The sequence below is a fragment of the Chiloscyllium punctatum genome, chromosome 9 (genome assembly GCF_047496795.1).
Source record: "Chiloscyllium punctatum isolate Juve2018m chromosome 9, sChiPun1.3, whole genome shotgun sequence".
NCBI classification, from domain to species: domain Eukaryota; kingdom Metazoa; phylum Chordata; class Chondrichthyes; order Orectolobiformes; family Hemiscylliidae; genus Chiloscyllium; species Chiloscyllium punctatum.
This window is the reverse complement of record NC_092747.1, coordinates 111,272,921-111,287,182: the sequence shown is the minus strand read 5'-3', so window position 1 is coordinate 111,287,182 and position 14,262 is coordinate 111,272,921. Positions and strand designations below refer to the sequence as shown.

The following is a 14,262-nucleotide window of genomic DNA, read 5'->3' as shown; positions in this document are numbered from 1 at the left end:
ACAAAAATCATTCCTTTTGGCAATGCTGGTTGAAGGATCAGTGCCAGCCAAGACACTTGAGCGAACCATCGGACTTTAATTTCAAATAATGCTTTTGCCTTTCCCCTGCTACTGCACTGTGAGCATCATCCTCGATGTTGGCAGAATTTTGCTGACCCTCAGCTAGCACATAGAGTGAGAGGTCAGAAGAGCAGGGAACTGTGCCAATAGCTCTCTATTTCTGTCCCACCATCAGAGATGCATCTTAGTGGTGGGCTGCGAGATGGGTCAGCTACTAACTCCATGGATTTGGGAAAGCGATTTCTGTAATCAAGGCTCCTATTATGAGTTGTCATCCAGGACTGTCAGCATTTTGCCAATAGTGGGGATGTCATCAGTTTCAGGCAATCTTCCTGAAGGCCAATGGAGTCAATGTTTCAATGAGCCAAGAAAGGGGCAGCCTGAGTAATATAGATCACCCTCATGGCTCAAGTGAGCTTTCTAAAGGAATATCCCCTGACAATCAGAGCCTTCTAATGTTTACCTCATTTGGTTTCTTAGGAATAGTCTTTGGTGTCTCAGGGCATGGTTAGGAACATGGAACTGGGATATCATAGCAATTACAGAAACATGGCTCAGGGATGGGCAGGACTGGCAGCTTAATGTTCCAGGATACAAATGCTACAGGAAGGATAGAAAGGGAGGCAAAAGAGGAGGGGGAGTGGCATTTTTGATAAGGGATAGCACTACAGCTGTGCTGAGGGAGGATATTCCTGGAAATACATCCAGGGAAGTTATTTGGGTGGAACTGAGAAATAAGAAAAGGATGATCACCTTATTGGGATTGTATTATAGACCCCCTAATAGTCAGAGGGAAATTGAGAAACAAATTTGTAAGGAGTTCTCAGCTATCTGTAAGAATAACAGGGTGGTTATGGTAGGGGATTTCAACTTTCCAAACATCGACTGGGACTGCCATAGTGTTAAGGGTTTAGATGGAGAGGAATTTATTAAGTGTGTACAAGACAATTTTCTGATTCAGTATGTGGATGTACCTACTAGAGAAGGTGCAAAACTTGACCTACTCTTGGGAAATAAGGCAGGGCAGGTGACTGAGGTGTCAGTGGGGGAGCACTTTGGGGCCAGCGACCCAATTCTGTTAGATTTAAAATAGTGATGGAAAAGTTAAAGATCTAAAAGTTGAAGTTCTAAATTGGAGAAAGACCAATTTTGACGGTATTAGGCAAGAACTTTCGAAAGCTGATTGGGGGCAAATGTTCGCAGGTAAAGAGATGGCTGGAAAATGGGAAGCCTTCAGAAATGAGATAATGAGAATCCAGAGAAAGTATATTCCTGTGAGGGTGAAAGGAAAGGCTGGTAGGTATAGGGAATGCTGGATGATGAAAGAAATTGAGGGTTTGGTTAAGAAAAAGAAGGAAACATATGTAAGGTATAGAAAGGATAGATCGAGTGAATCCTTAGAAGAGTATAAAGGCAGTAGGAGTATATTTGAGAGGGAAATCAGGAGGGCAAAAAGGGGACATGAGATAGCTTTGGCAAGTAGAATTGAGGAGAATCCAAAGGGTTTTTACATATATGTTAAGGACAAAAGGGTGACTAAGGAGAAAATAGGGCCCCTCAAAGATCAGCAAGGTGGCCTTTGTGTGGAGGTGCAGAAATGGGTGAGATACTGAATGAGTATTTTGCATCAGTATTTACTGTGGAAAAGGATATAGAAGTTATAGACTGTAGGGAAATAGATGGTGACATCTTGCAAAATGTCCATATTACAGAGGAGGAAGTGCCGGATGTCTTGAAAAGCATAAAGGTGGATAAATCCCCAGGACCTGATCAGGTGTACCCTAGAACTCTGTGGGAAGCTAGAGAAGTGATTGCTGGGCCTCTTGCTGAGATATTTGTATCATCGATCGTCACAGGTAAGGTGCAGGAAGACTGGAGGTTGGATAACGTGGTACCACTGTTTAAGAAGGGTGGTAAGGACAAGCCAGCGAACTATAGACCAGTGAGCCTGACGTCAATGATGGGCAAGTGATTGGAGGGAATCCTGAGGGACAGGATATACATATATTTGGAAAGTCAAGGACTGATTAGGGATAGTCAACATGGCTTTGTGCATGGGAAATCATGTCTCACAAACTTGTTGAGTTTTTTGAGGAAGTAACAAAGAGGATTGATGAGGGCAGAGCTGTAGATGTGATCTATATGGACTTCAGTAAGGCGTTCAACAAGATTCCCCATGGGAGACTGATTAGCAAGGTTAGATCTCACGAAATACAGGGAGAACTAACTATTTGGATACAGAACTGGCTCAAAGGAAGAAGGGTTGGTGGAGGGTTGTTTTTCAGACTGAAGGCCTGTGACCAATGGAGTGCCACAAGGATCGGTGCTGGGTCCTCTACTTTTTGTCATTTACATAAATGATTTGGATGCAAGCATAAGAGGTACAGTTAGTAAGTTTGCAGATGACACCAAAATTGGAGGTGTAGTGGACAGTGAGGAGGGTTACTTCAGATTACAACAAGACCTGGACCAGATGGGCCAATGGACTGAGAATTGGCAGATGGAGTTTAATTCAGATAAATGTGAGATGCTGCATTTCAGGAAAGCAAATCTTAGCAGGACTTATACACTTAATGGTGAGGTCCTAGGGAGTGTTGCTGAACAAAGAGACCTTGGAGTGCAGGTTCATAGCTCCTTGAAAGTGGAGTCATAGGTAGATAGGATAGTGAAGAAGGCATTTGGTATGCTTTCGTTTATTGGTCAGAGTGTGGAGTACAGGAGTTGGGAGGTCATGTTGCGGCTGTACAGGACTTTGGTTAGGCCACTGTTGGAATATTGCATGCAATTCTGGTCTCCTTCCTATCGGAAAGATGTTGTGAAACTTGAAAGGGTTCAGAAAAGATTTACAAGGATGTTGCCAGGGTTGGAGGATCTGAGCCACAGGGAGAGGCTGAACAGGTTGGGTCTGTTTTCCCTGGAGCGTCAGAGGCTGAGAGGTGACCTTATAGAGGTTTGCAAAATTATGAGGGGCATGGATAGGGCAAATAGACATAGTCTTTTCCCTGGGGTCAGGGAGTCCAGAACTAGAGGGCATAGGTTTAGGGTAAGAGGGGAAAAATGTAAAAGAGACCTAAGGGGCAACTTTTTCACGCAGAGGGTGGTACGTGTATGGAATGAGCTGCCAGAGGAAATGGTGGAGGCTGGTACAATTGCAACATTTAAGAGGCATTTGGATGGGTATATGAATAGGAAGGGTTTGAAGGGATATGGGCCGGATGCTAGCAGGTGAGTGTAGATTGAGTTGGGATAACTGGCCGGCATGGACCGGTTGGACTGAAGGGTCTGTTTCCATGTTGTATATCTCTATGACTCTATGACTGCTTTTATTCAGTCAATATTCACCTGATAGTGTTTCTCCCAGTTTTTCTCACACAGTTTGGAAAGTTTACTGTAAACTTTATTTCAGGTATTAGCTGCGATTCTATTGTTAATATGCTTGCCTCTGAAGGTTCTTGGTTCAAGCCCCACTCCAAAGTTTGAACACAATGATGGCATTCAGCATAACAGTGAGAGAGTCTATGCTATTGGAGTGTTGTCGTTTGAATGGAACATTCTGCCAAGGTCCCACCTATCTATTTGGGTGTACGCAAAAGATCCCATGGACTATCTAAGACGACCAAGGCAGTTGTCCCTAGAGACCTGGCCAATATTTATCTCCTGATTAACACTGGAACAAACAATTTTCTGTCCCCACTGTCTTGTTGCATGCAAGTTGGCAGCCATGTTTCCTGTAGTACAACAGTGACAACCTCTTAAAAACTGCTCCACAAAGCGCTCTGGGAATCGCAAGGTCATAGGAGACAACATATAAAAGTAACCCTCTTATTTAATCAAGTAAATTTTGGTATTTTCTGTTGCCAGTCTCACTCCATTCCAAGATTCTGCCAGATAGTCTTAGACCATAAGAAATAGGAGGAGGAGTAGGCCATTTGGTCCCTCCAGCCTTCTTCACCATTCTGTAGGATCATGGCTGATCTGACATTCCCTATATTCACTTTTCTGCATTTTCCACATAACCCTTGATTCCCCGACTGATCAAGGATCTCAGCCTTAAATATACATATGGACTCTATCCCCACAGCTCTTGATGGCAAAGAGTTTCAATGACTCACAACCCTCTCAGAGGAAGTACCTCCTCTTCTCAGTATTAAATTAGCACCCCTTTATTCTGCGACTATCTCGTTCTAAATTCACCTATGAGGGAAAATATCCTGTCAACATTTACCCTGTCAGGCTCCTTAAGAATCCTGTGTTTTAGTGAGATCACCTGTCATTCTTCTAAACTCCAGGGAGTAGAGTTCCAACCTGTTTACTCTTTGCTCATTAGACATTCCCTCTATACCAGGGATCATCTAGGTGAACCGTCACTAAACTGCCTCCAATTAAATGCCGTCTTTCCATAAATAAGGGGACCAAGACTGCTCACAGTACTCCAGACGTGGTCTCACCAGCACCGTGCACAGTTGCAGTAAGATTCCCTACTGTTAAAATCCAAAACCCTTGAAATAAGGACCAATGTTCCATTAGTTCCAATGATTCCTGAAGAAGGACTCATGCCCGAAACGTTGATTCTCCTGCTTCTTGGATGCTGCCTGACCTGCTGCGCTTTTCCAGCAATACATTTTCACCAAAGTTCCATTAGCCTTTCTGATTACCTGCTGAACCTGTGTGCTAGCTTTCTGTGTTTTGTGCACAGGTACCCTCAGGCCCCTTTGTGTTCCAGCTTTATGCAGTTTTTCTCCATTTTGTTCTTCCTTCCAACTTCACACCTTCCCACATTCTACTTTATCTGCTAATTGTTTGCCTGCGTACTTAATCTAACTATATGTTGAAACTGCTTGTACTGTATTGCCTTTCCACTTATGTTTGTGTCATTTACACATCTGGCTACAGTACATTCACCTCCTTCCTCCAAGCCATGTTCTTGTTGTTTATAATTTTTTTGTCTGGCGTTAGAAAAGTTGTAACTTCAGCTTCCTGATGTTGATATTTCAATTTCCTTTTCAGCATTGAGATGTAAATCAGTTGTGTTTCCAGACCATTAGGGGAAATTCAAGCATTCCAATGTTTTCTTTATTCTTTGCAATGTTATTATTTCTGCTCAGCAGTTAAGGTCTTAGTTAATCAGCAAGGACCGTTTCATTCACGTTTTGTAAAATTAAATTCGTTCTTTGCTCAGTCTTGTTTTCATATCGTATCACCCCATGATCAGGATTGATTTAGTTGTTTTGATGATTTTGACATCTGCACAGGACACCTAGGCTCTGGCATGTTCTTATGCTGGTGACCGAGTGGTTGCTAGGGAATCTTGCAGTCAGTAGTCTATCGATAATTACGTTCACAGAGATTTTGCGGAGGTTCTCGGAAGGAGCTGTGCTTTTCTGAGCACTGCCCCTCTCATTATTTTTCATTGCTGAAGCTGTAGCTAATATCTGTTCAACACAAAAATCCTGCATTTCACTCGTTTGTCCTCACACTTGAGACAATGTTCCTATGGACTAGTCATTTGAAGCTTTAAACCTGAGACTCTGTCTGCACCCCTCCTATGAATTTAAATTTCCATGACTGAAATACTTTCTGAAGAAAAATGGAGAGTTCTTCCCTGTGTGAAGTCTGGCATTTATGCCTCAACCTAAAACCGAAGTTCTGTTCTTGATTATGTTGCTGGTTGTGGGAGCTTGCTATGCATTAAATTGATTGCTGCATTTCTAAAGTCTGCAATTGACTACTCTTTGCCAGTCATTGGCAGCCAAGATTTGGGGATATCCTGAGTCTGTAAAACGCACAATAACAATACAAGTTCTTTTTCCACTTTTCTGTATAATTTCTGTTCATTCACACTACAGCACTGGATTGTCAACCTGGACTTTGAATACAAGTCTGTGGAGTGGGAATTGAACTTGTGACTTTCTCACTCCCGAGTGCCACCCACCAAGATGAGGCAGACATGTTGTTTTAGCCCTTATGATTCAAGACTAAGAAGGCAGCAACTCTTGACATCTGGCCCATATCCTGTCCCTCTGAACTATTTAAGACAGACACAGGCCTCACTTCTCCAGTCTTTGGTGAAGCTGACCATACCACCTTCCTCCTGCAACTCTCCTGTGCTGTCCAGCTCAGTGCTCCAGCTCACCATTAGTTGAACTTCTAGCCATCCATTGCTAAATGGAGCATCTGTCACAAAGGCTTTTCTTTAACTCACCCTACACTGTCACCAGAAGAATCATCAGAGAATCCCTACAGTGTGGAAACAGATCATTTTACCCAACAAGTCCACACCGACCCCCCGAAGAGTAACCCACCCAGACCCATTTCCCTCTGACTAATGCACCTAACACTGCGGGCAATTTAGCATGGCCTATTCACCTGACCTGCACATCTTTGGGTTGTGGGAGGAAACTGGAGCACTCTGAGGAAACCCACGCAGACACAGGGAGAACATGAAAACTCCACCCAGACAGTCGCCTGAGGCTGGCATCAAACCTGGGTCCCTGGTGCTATGAGGCAGCAGTGCTGACCACTGTGCCGCTCATAAAAGAACCATCCAAGACCCAATTCCCTTCACAATCTACAACCTATTTCTTGTTGGGAATAAAAGAGAGACTTGCATTTATATACTCCTTTTCATAATAGCAAATGTCTCAAAGTACTTCATAAACAATGAAACACTTTCTGATATATAGTTACTACAATTTGTTCACAGCAAGCTCCTGCAAGCAGCCGTGTTATAATGATCAGATTACCTGGTTTTGGTGCTGTTGGTTGAGAGAAAAGTATTGACCAGGACCCTGGGGTAACTCCTCTGCATTTCTTCAAACTCGTCACATGAACCTTTGCATGTGAACATGTAGATGGGACCTTAGCATTAAATCTGATTCAAAGACAGCCACCTTTGAGAGGACAGTATGGGACTCGACTTTCAGCCTTGATTTTCTGTGCTCGAGCCCAGGACTGGAAGTTGAACCTGGAATATAGTGGCTGACATTTAGCTATTGGAGTGAGATGAGGTTTGCCATGTCTGACTGCATCTCTTTTGACTATCCCTCCACTGTGTCTCTCTGTGTGTATTTCAGACAGCATGTCTGGAAACCAGTAATGAATGAACCCTATTAGTCATTGAGGGTAATTGTGACTCTTCTACAGTAATGTCAAACTGTCAAAAGTGGTTTATACCTCGTTCCCATTTGTATTTTCATAGCCATTAATTCTTTTTAACATGCCTTGAAAACTTGCTTTGGGAGATCCGAAGATATTATTGCACCCAGTGATTTTTTGTTAAACTTTAAATTGCTAGTTCTATTTAGTGTCTTAAAGATCTTGAAGCGTGCATATGGAGGTCTTATGGCCTATGGAAAAGATCCCTATCCCTGAGCCAGTTGTTCCTGGTTCTAAGGGTCAAAGAAGGTGTGTGGCACTGAACTTGAAAAGTTAATTCTGTTTCTCTCTCCCAAGGTGCTGCCAGACCTGCTGAGTTTCTCAATCATTCTCTGTTTGTTCCAGATTTCGAGCATCTGCAGCATTTTGCTTTAATTCATAATGCACCAGAACAAGTTGAATGTTAGTCTGAGAGTGTGTCTTTCTAACATATGTCAGTGAAAGATGGGAAAAGTGAGAGGGATTCCTGGACAGCCATATGATAAAAAGCACATTGGAACCTCTATCACCACTATCTGACTATAATGTATGTGTAAAAGTAATTGCTTGATAGTACAGAACTTAAACACTTCAAAAGAGACATAAAGACATGAGAACATCATACCAACATTAGATGTGATTCTACTTTGGACAACATTTGCTAAATAATCCTGAATACTGACCACAGAAAACAATTTAAGATCATCTTTCAGGCTCAAGGTGCCATTAAGTTGCTCAAGTCAGAAGCTGCTTTGTTCTCTTACTCAGTCCCTGCCTGCTCGCAATGACTTGCCCAATCAGAGTAAACTTTCTTAATTTAAATTTAATTAGTTTGCTAATGTCGTTCCTCAAGCATCGCCATGCCCATTAGCAGTCTCTGCTCAAGCTATACAAAGTGTTCTTCCCTTTCTGAAGTTGGTTTTCTTGCAATTTCAGCGTCAATCTGTGGAAGACAAAAAGCTTTGACTTCATGTCTCTTTTTAGCAGTGAATGTAAAAGTCTATGTTGCCCCACTGACTCGGACTCTATGGGGAACCCAGGTGATTGAGTTGCCTGAATGCATGACTGATTTGGGTCAGATTAGTGCCAAAAGCATGAGGTTTGATCTTTGTTCCAGTGAGTGGATTCCAGACTTTACCCATAGTGGACATAATAGTTTTATGGTTTGGACTTGCTTTGGCTGGTGAACTGAAGAAGCCAAAAGGTGTTAGCACATTTAGTGCTTCATCCCACGACAGAATTCTGTGGATGCTGGAAATCTGACATTTTTATTCTCTTAATCTGCCTCATACACAGTGACAGCCATCATCTCTCTTTGCCTTAGAATGCTCCATTATGGAACATGGTTACCATAGTTACCTTGTGTTACCAAGGAGCTGTAAAATACATCTGTGAGAATTCAATCTCAGTTATTGTGCTCCACATAAACACCGTGAATAAAAATATTAACCTATTGCCTTCTGTCTGGAACCTCATTGCAGAGTTAGCTTACATTCAGATTTCCAAAAGTACTTTGCATCTTGGATAAAGCATGAATGTAGAATTTATTTACAATGTCGAATTACTTGTATATTGCTGAAAAAGAGATAAGTTGCTGGCATTTCTTGTCCTTTGCTCAACAGAACATGTGCAAGGATGCTCAGTTTCAAATTATCACAAGTTATAAGACAAGATAAAAATTATTGTGATTGTTTGAAATTTGGCATTCTTTCATTTGTCCTGATGAGTGCAGGGTGAGAAACTTCAACAACATCCCTCATTTCAGTGATGTGTAAGTAGAATTATTTCTCATGTAAGTTTTTATACCTGCACTTAACAGCCCTTGCTGTTCTCGCCATGAGCAGCCATATGGCAGTGCACATCTGGTAGATGCAGTTTGCAAGACATGCCCTCAGCTTCTGTAGTATTTTCACATGTCAATGCCAGATTTTATGTTTCAAGTATTTTTATGAAATGTGCTTGCCATTATCAGGATTTTTGTTTTCTAATCAAAAATGGGCAGATGTTGAAAATTTGCTATGCAACTCCAAGATGATTGGGAAGGAACTGTAAAAACCAGAGCTTAAACACAAGATGTGTCCTCACTCAGTGGAAAGGATAGTTCATCAAATTAGATTAGATTAGATTACTTACAGTGTGGAAACAGGCCCTTCGGCCCAACAAGTCCACACCGCCCCGCCGAAGCGCAACCCACCCATACCCCTACATCTACTCCTTACCTAACACTATGGGCAATTTAGCATGGCCAATTCACCTGACCTGCACATCTTTGGAGTGTGGGAGGAAACTGGAGCACCCGGAGGAAACCCACGTGCAAACTCCACACAGTCAGTCGCCTGAGGCGGGAATTGAACCCGGGTCTCCAGCGCTGTGAGGCAGCAGTGCTAACCACTGTGCCACCGTGCCGCCCTCTCCGAATCTCTCGAAGAAGATTCCTATATATGTATTTTATTGCATCCCAAATTTTGAAATACAATGGAACAAAAAGCATGTCTCAACATATATTAATAAAAACAAACTTTGCCCCATTTCTTAACTTTGATAACTTCAAAAGCTGATGATTTTTATAGCAGTTAACACCACTTTATTATTGATCTGTCACAATGGGGTACATATTGCCTGCAGTCCACCTCCAGGGTTCACAATAAACAGTCCACATCTGAAATCAATTGATGTAGGTTTCATCTGAAAGTATTTCTTTAGAACTCTCCAGGACCCAAGTAGAATGACCAGTTAAGGCTTGCCATGTATAGGAAAAGCTGAGAATGGATGTATGTTTTCTCGCTAAGCAAGAAGGTTCTTTTTCGGACGTTTGTCACCATACTAGGTAACATCTTCAGTGAGCCTCTGGATGAAGCACTGCTGATGGTTCCTGCTTTTTACTTGTAATAATATAAATAATAAGCAGAAATCATCAGCAGTGCTTCATCCGGAGGCTCACTGAAGACATCACCTAGTATGGTGACGAAATGTTTGAAAATGAACCTCCAGCTCACGAGCTAACCTATATCCAGAACCTCAACCTGAGCCACAAATCTTCTCAACACTCACTAAAGCTGAGAATGTTTAGTGGAACATGCTGTAGGTTAGCCACACAATGGTTAGCTGGCAAAGAGACAGGGGAGAGATTCCAAATCAAAAATCTCTGGAAAGCCTCAGTAGATCTGGGAGCATCTGTGAAGAGACATCAGAGTTAATGTTTCTGGTCTGGTTACCCTTCCTCAGAAGAGGGAGAAATTCTACTTTGGCACAACTATAAGGAAGGAAAATTGATGGAAAATATAGTGTGAACCTCTTGCATTGTGAGCCAAAACCGATATTTCTTCCCCACCAACCACTGCCAGACCTTTTACTAGCAGGAGCCAATGTCCTTCCAAAATTGAATTCTGTCAAGGTTTTATTCACTCTGACAATGTGGAATATAGAGTTATAAAGCACAGAAACAGACCCTTCGGTTCAACTTGTCCATTCCAACCAGATATCATAATCTAATCTAGTCCCGTTTGCCAACATTTGATGTACCCCTCTAATGTACCCATTCATGTGCCCATCCAGATGCCGGGTTGCAATTATTGTAACTGGGGCAGCATAGTGACTCAGTGGTTAGCACTGCTGCTTTACAGCGCTAGGGACCCGGGTTTGATACTAGCCTTGGGTCTGTGTGGAGTTTGCACATTCTCCCCGTGTCTGCGTGGGTTTCCTCCGGGTGCTCTGGATTCCTCCCACAGTCCAAAGCTGTGCAGGTCAGGTGAATTGGCCATGCTAAATTGCCCGTAGTGTTAGGTGCTTTAGTCAGAGCAAAATGGGTCTGGGTGGGTTACTCTTCGGAGGGTCGATGTGGACTTGTTGGGCCGAAGAGCCTGTTTCTACACTGTAGGGAATCTAATCTAATTGTACCAGCCTCCGCCAATTCCTCTGGCAACTTATTCCAAGCACACATCACGTTAAAAAGTTACCCCTTAGGTTGCTTTTAAATCTTTCTCCTCTCACTGTAAACCTATACCCTATAGTTTTGGATTCCCCCTACAATGGGAAAAAGACATTGGCTATTCAACCTATCTATGCCCCTCATGATTTTATAAACCTCTATAACATCACCGTTCAGCCTCCGATGCTTGAGAGAAATTAGCCCCAACCTATTCAGCCTCTCCCTATAGCTCAAACCCTTCAAACCCAACAACACTCTTGTAAATCTTTTCTGAACCCTTTCAAGTTTAACATCTTTCTTATAGCAGGATGACCAGAATTGAATGCAGTATTCTAAAAGTGGTCTAACCAATGTGACCTCCTAACTCCAATTCTTCAACCACTGTTCAAAGACTAGCATCTTTGTCTCTGCATTGGAAGGTTGTGTGTTCAAATCCCACTTCAGGGAATTGAGTGCGTGATCTTGGCTGGTGCTCTAGTGCAGTACTAAGAGAATGCAGCACTGTTGCCAGTGCAGTCTTTTGATTAAGCCTTTGAATTAAAGTCGCATCTGCCCTCACAGGTGGAAAGAAGAGATATCATGACAATTTGTTCATGAAGAGAAGGGATGTTCAGCCAATATAGATCACTCGACTAGCATCAAAAAAACAGATGATCTGGTTATTATAACATTGCTGCTTATGGGCTACTGCTCTGCTCAAATTGAATACTCCTATGCTTCTTACATTTGCACAGTGTTACAATCCAACTGAATGTATTACTGGACAAGTCAGATCCCAGAGTGAACCCTGGCTTGATAGATCATAAGTTTTATTTTAGCAGTTTGGTTGCTGAACCCATTTGCCTCTAATTTAAAATCCAAATTCCCCATAGATAATAGATGACTTCATCATAACAGTGATTACACTTCAGAAGCTTTTCATTAGTTATAAAGTACTGTGGAATATCCTGAGGGGCAACACTAAATCAGTGCAAATCATTCAGGATTTTTTGTTTAACAAGATGGCTAGTCTTGACCAGCTGTATGACAGTCTATAAAACATACAGGCTGGACAGCCTGAGGTTTCTGATCTGTAATCCATGGATGGTGTATTAACAGTGAGGAATGCTGATTTCATTCAGTTCTTGTAAATTATTGAATTTCCAATTTGCAATAAATGTGCATTTGCTTTTTTTGTAAACTGCAGTCTACCGTCAATGAATGGCCTGGATCCTGTAAAATTTTGGATCAAACAGCGTCTACAAATTGAATGAGAGAGTGAAAATTAAATTTGAGAAGTACTTGAAGTTTTGATAAGTGTGAGCCTGAAAAATATTATAAATACTGCGTCTTTCAAGCATGCATTTAAATAGTAACAGGAGTAGGCCATTCATCCCTTTGAATCTGCCCTGCTATTCAGCTGATCATCCAACTCAGGACCCTGGTCCTATTTTCTCTCCATACCCTTTGATCCTTTTACCCCTCAGAACTGTATCTATCTTATTCATTGTAAACGTTCAATATTTTGGCCTCAACCATTCGACAGGATCTCAATTCTTAGGGTGTAGAATTGTTTCTTTATCTCAGTGCTAATGGCTGACCATATTTCCTTCGACTGTAATCTTAGTCAGTTCTCCTCTGTCATGACGAGCATCCTTCCTGTGTTCCGCCTATACCCCATTTGAATTTTGTGGGTTTCTTTGAAATCCCCTCTCATTCTTCGAAACTCCAGTCAATATAGACCTGATCAATCCAGTTTCTCTTCATACATCAGTGCTGTTGTCCCAGGAATCAGTCTGCTGACCCTTTGCTGCAGTTCCTCCATGACCGGAACATCTTTCTTTTAGATGTTAGACATATTAATAAAACTAATTACAATTGGAAGAGTATCATCAATACTAGTATTAGTTAATATTAACATAGAGGAGAGCTGATTGCCTAGTGGTATTATAGCTGGACTGTTAATCCAGAGACACAGGTAATGTTCTGGGGGCCTAGATTCGAATCCAGTCAGTGTACAGAGGAACCTCGATTATTCAAATGACATTGATGGGGAGTATTTTGCTTGGAAAATCAAATGTCAGGTGACACAGTTTAGCCAAGCATCGGGACCTTGCAATGTTGCCCAGATTATCCGAAATTCGGATAATTGAGTGACTGGTTAATCGAGGTTCTTCTGTAGATGGTGGAATTTGAATCCAACCAAAATCCAGAATCAAGAGTTTGTTGGTGATCGTGAATCTGTCGTCAGTTATCAGGAGAAAACACATCTGGTTCACTAATGTCCTTTAGGGAAGGAAACTGCCTGCCTCAGCTGGCCTGACTTATATGTGGCTCCAGACCCACAGCAATGTGGGTGACTTTTAACTACCCTCTGGGCAATTAGAGATGGGCAATAAATGCTGGCCTAGACAGTGACACCCACATCTTGTAAATGAATATTTTAAAAATAACACTTTAAATAAAAGTGGTGAAATTAATAAAGAGTTCACAAGGCAGTTTCAGTGAAGATGTCAGAAGTGTTGAAGATGAAAGCAGAGGTGTAGGCACAGCAACACACATTAAGTCAGATGTGCTCAGACATCTGTCACGTATTTTATACTATTGGAATTATTTTAGGAACGGGACGCATCCAAGAATTATTTTCAGATTTATTGTGCTGTTGAAATGATATTTCCTTTGACTGTGATGCTGCAATGAACATGACAATCCTTGATGTTTGACATCGCTATGGATTTAATTATGTAGCATCATCTGCTCAAAAATAGCTGTGTATTTGTATAGAATTGCAATATCTATAGCAGAGAAGGAGGCAGTTCAGCCCATCATGGCTGTACCCCACAAGGTGAAGAAGTCGAGGGAAGAAATGAAAAAGAAATTCGGTCCAAGGCAACTGAAGGCACTGCCTCCAGTGGTGAATCAAGGAAATTCAGGCACATGCTAGACGGTGGAATTCGAGGAGATCAGTGACCTTAGGGGGTTGTTAGGTTGAGACATGTTTTAGAACATGGGAGTTGGCAAGCCATGGAGGGATTTTCAGTAATTAAGTTGATTTCATAAGGCTTGTGCATGGTGTGCTCCTACAGTCTCCTGAATGGGGAGCAGACTTTAAAAACTCCGAGCCCCTGAGGAAAAGCATTTAATCAATTAACCAAATAATC

At 42.0% G+C, this 14,262-nt stretch overlaps 1 protein-coding gene across 6 annotated transcripts in view; it reads left to right on the top strand.

The window, feature by feature from the left end:
* The window catches only part of nalcn (sodium leak channel, non-selective), a 358,024-nt gene that overhangs the window by 104,904 nt on the left and 238,858 nt on the right, over positions 1–14,262 (top strand). For 5 of the 6 annotated variants that reach the window (XM_072578059.1, XM_072578061.1, XM_072578062.1 and 2 more), the window contains exon 8: positions 1,773–1,916. The exons of the other annotated variant lie outside the window; for it this stretch is intronic. In XM_072578059.1, coding sequence (XP_072434160.1) covers positions 1,773–1,916 — 144 coding nt within the window. The remainder of the gene's footprint in view (positions 1–1,772; positions 1,917–14,262) is intronic. 6 annotated transcript variants of the gene reach the window in all.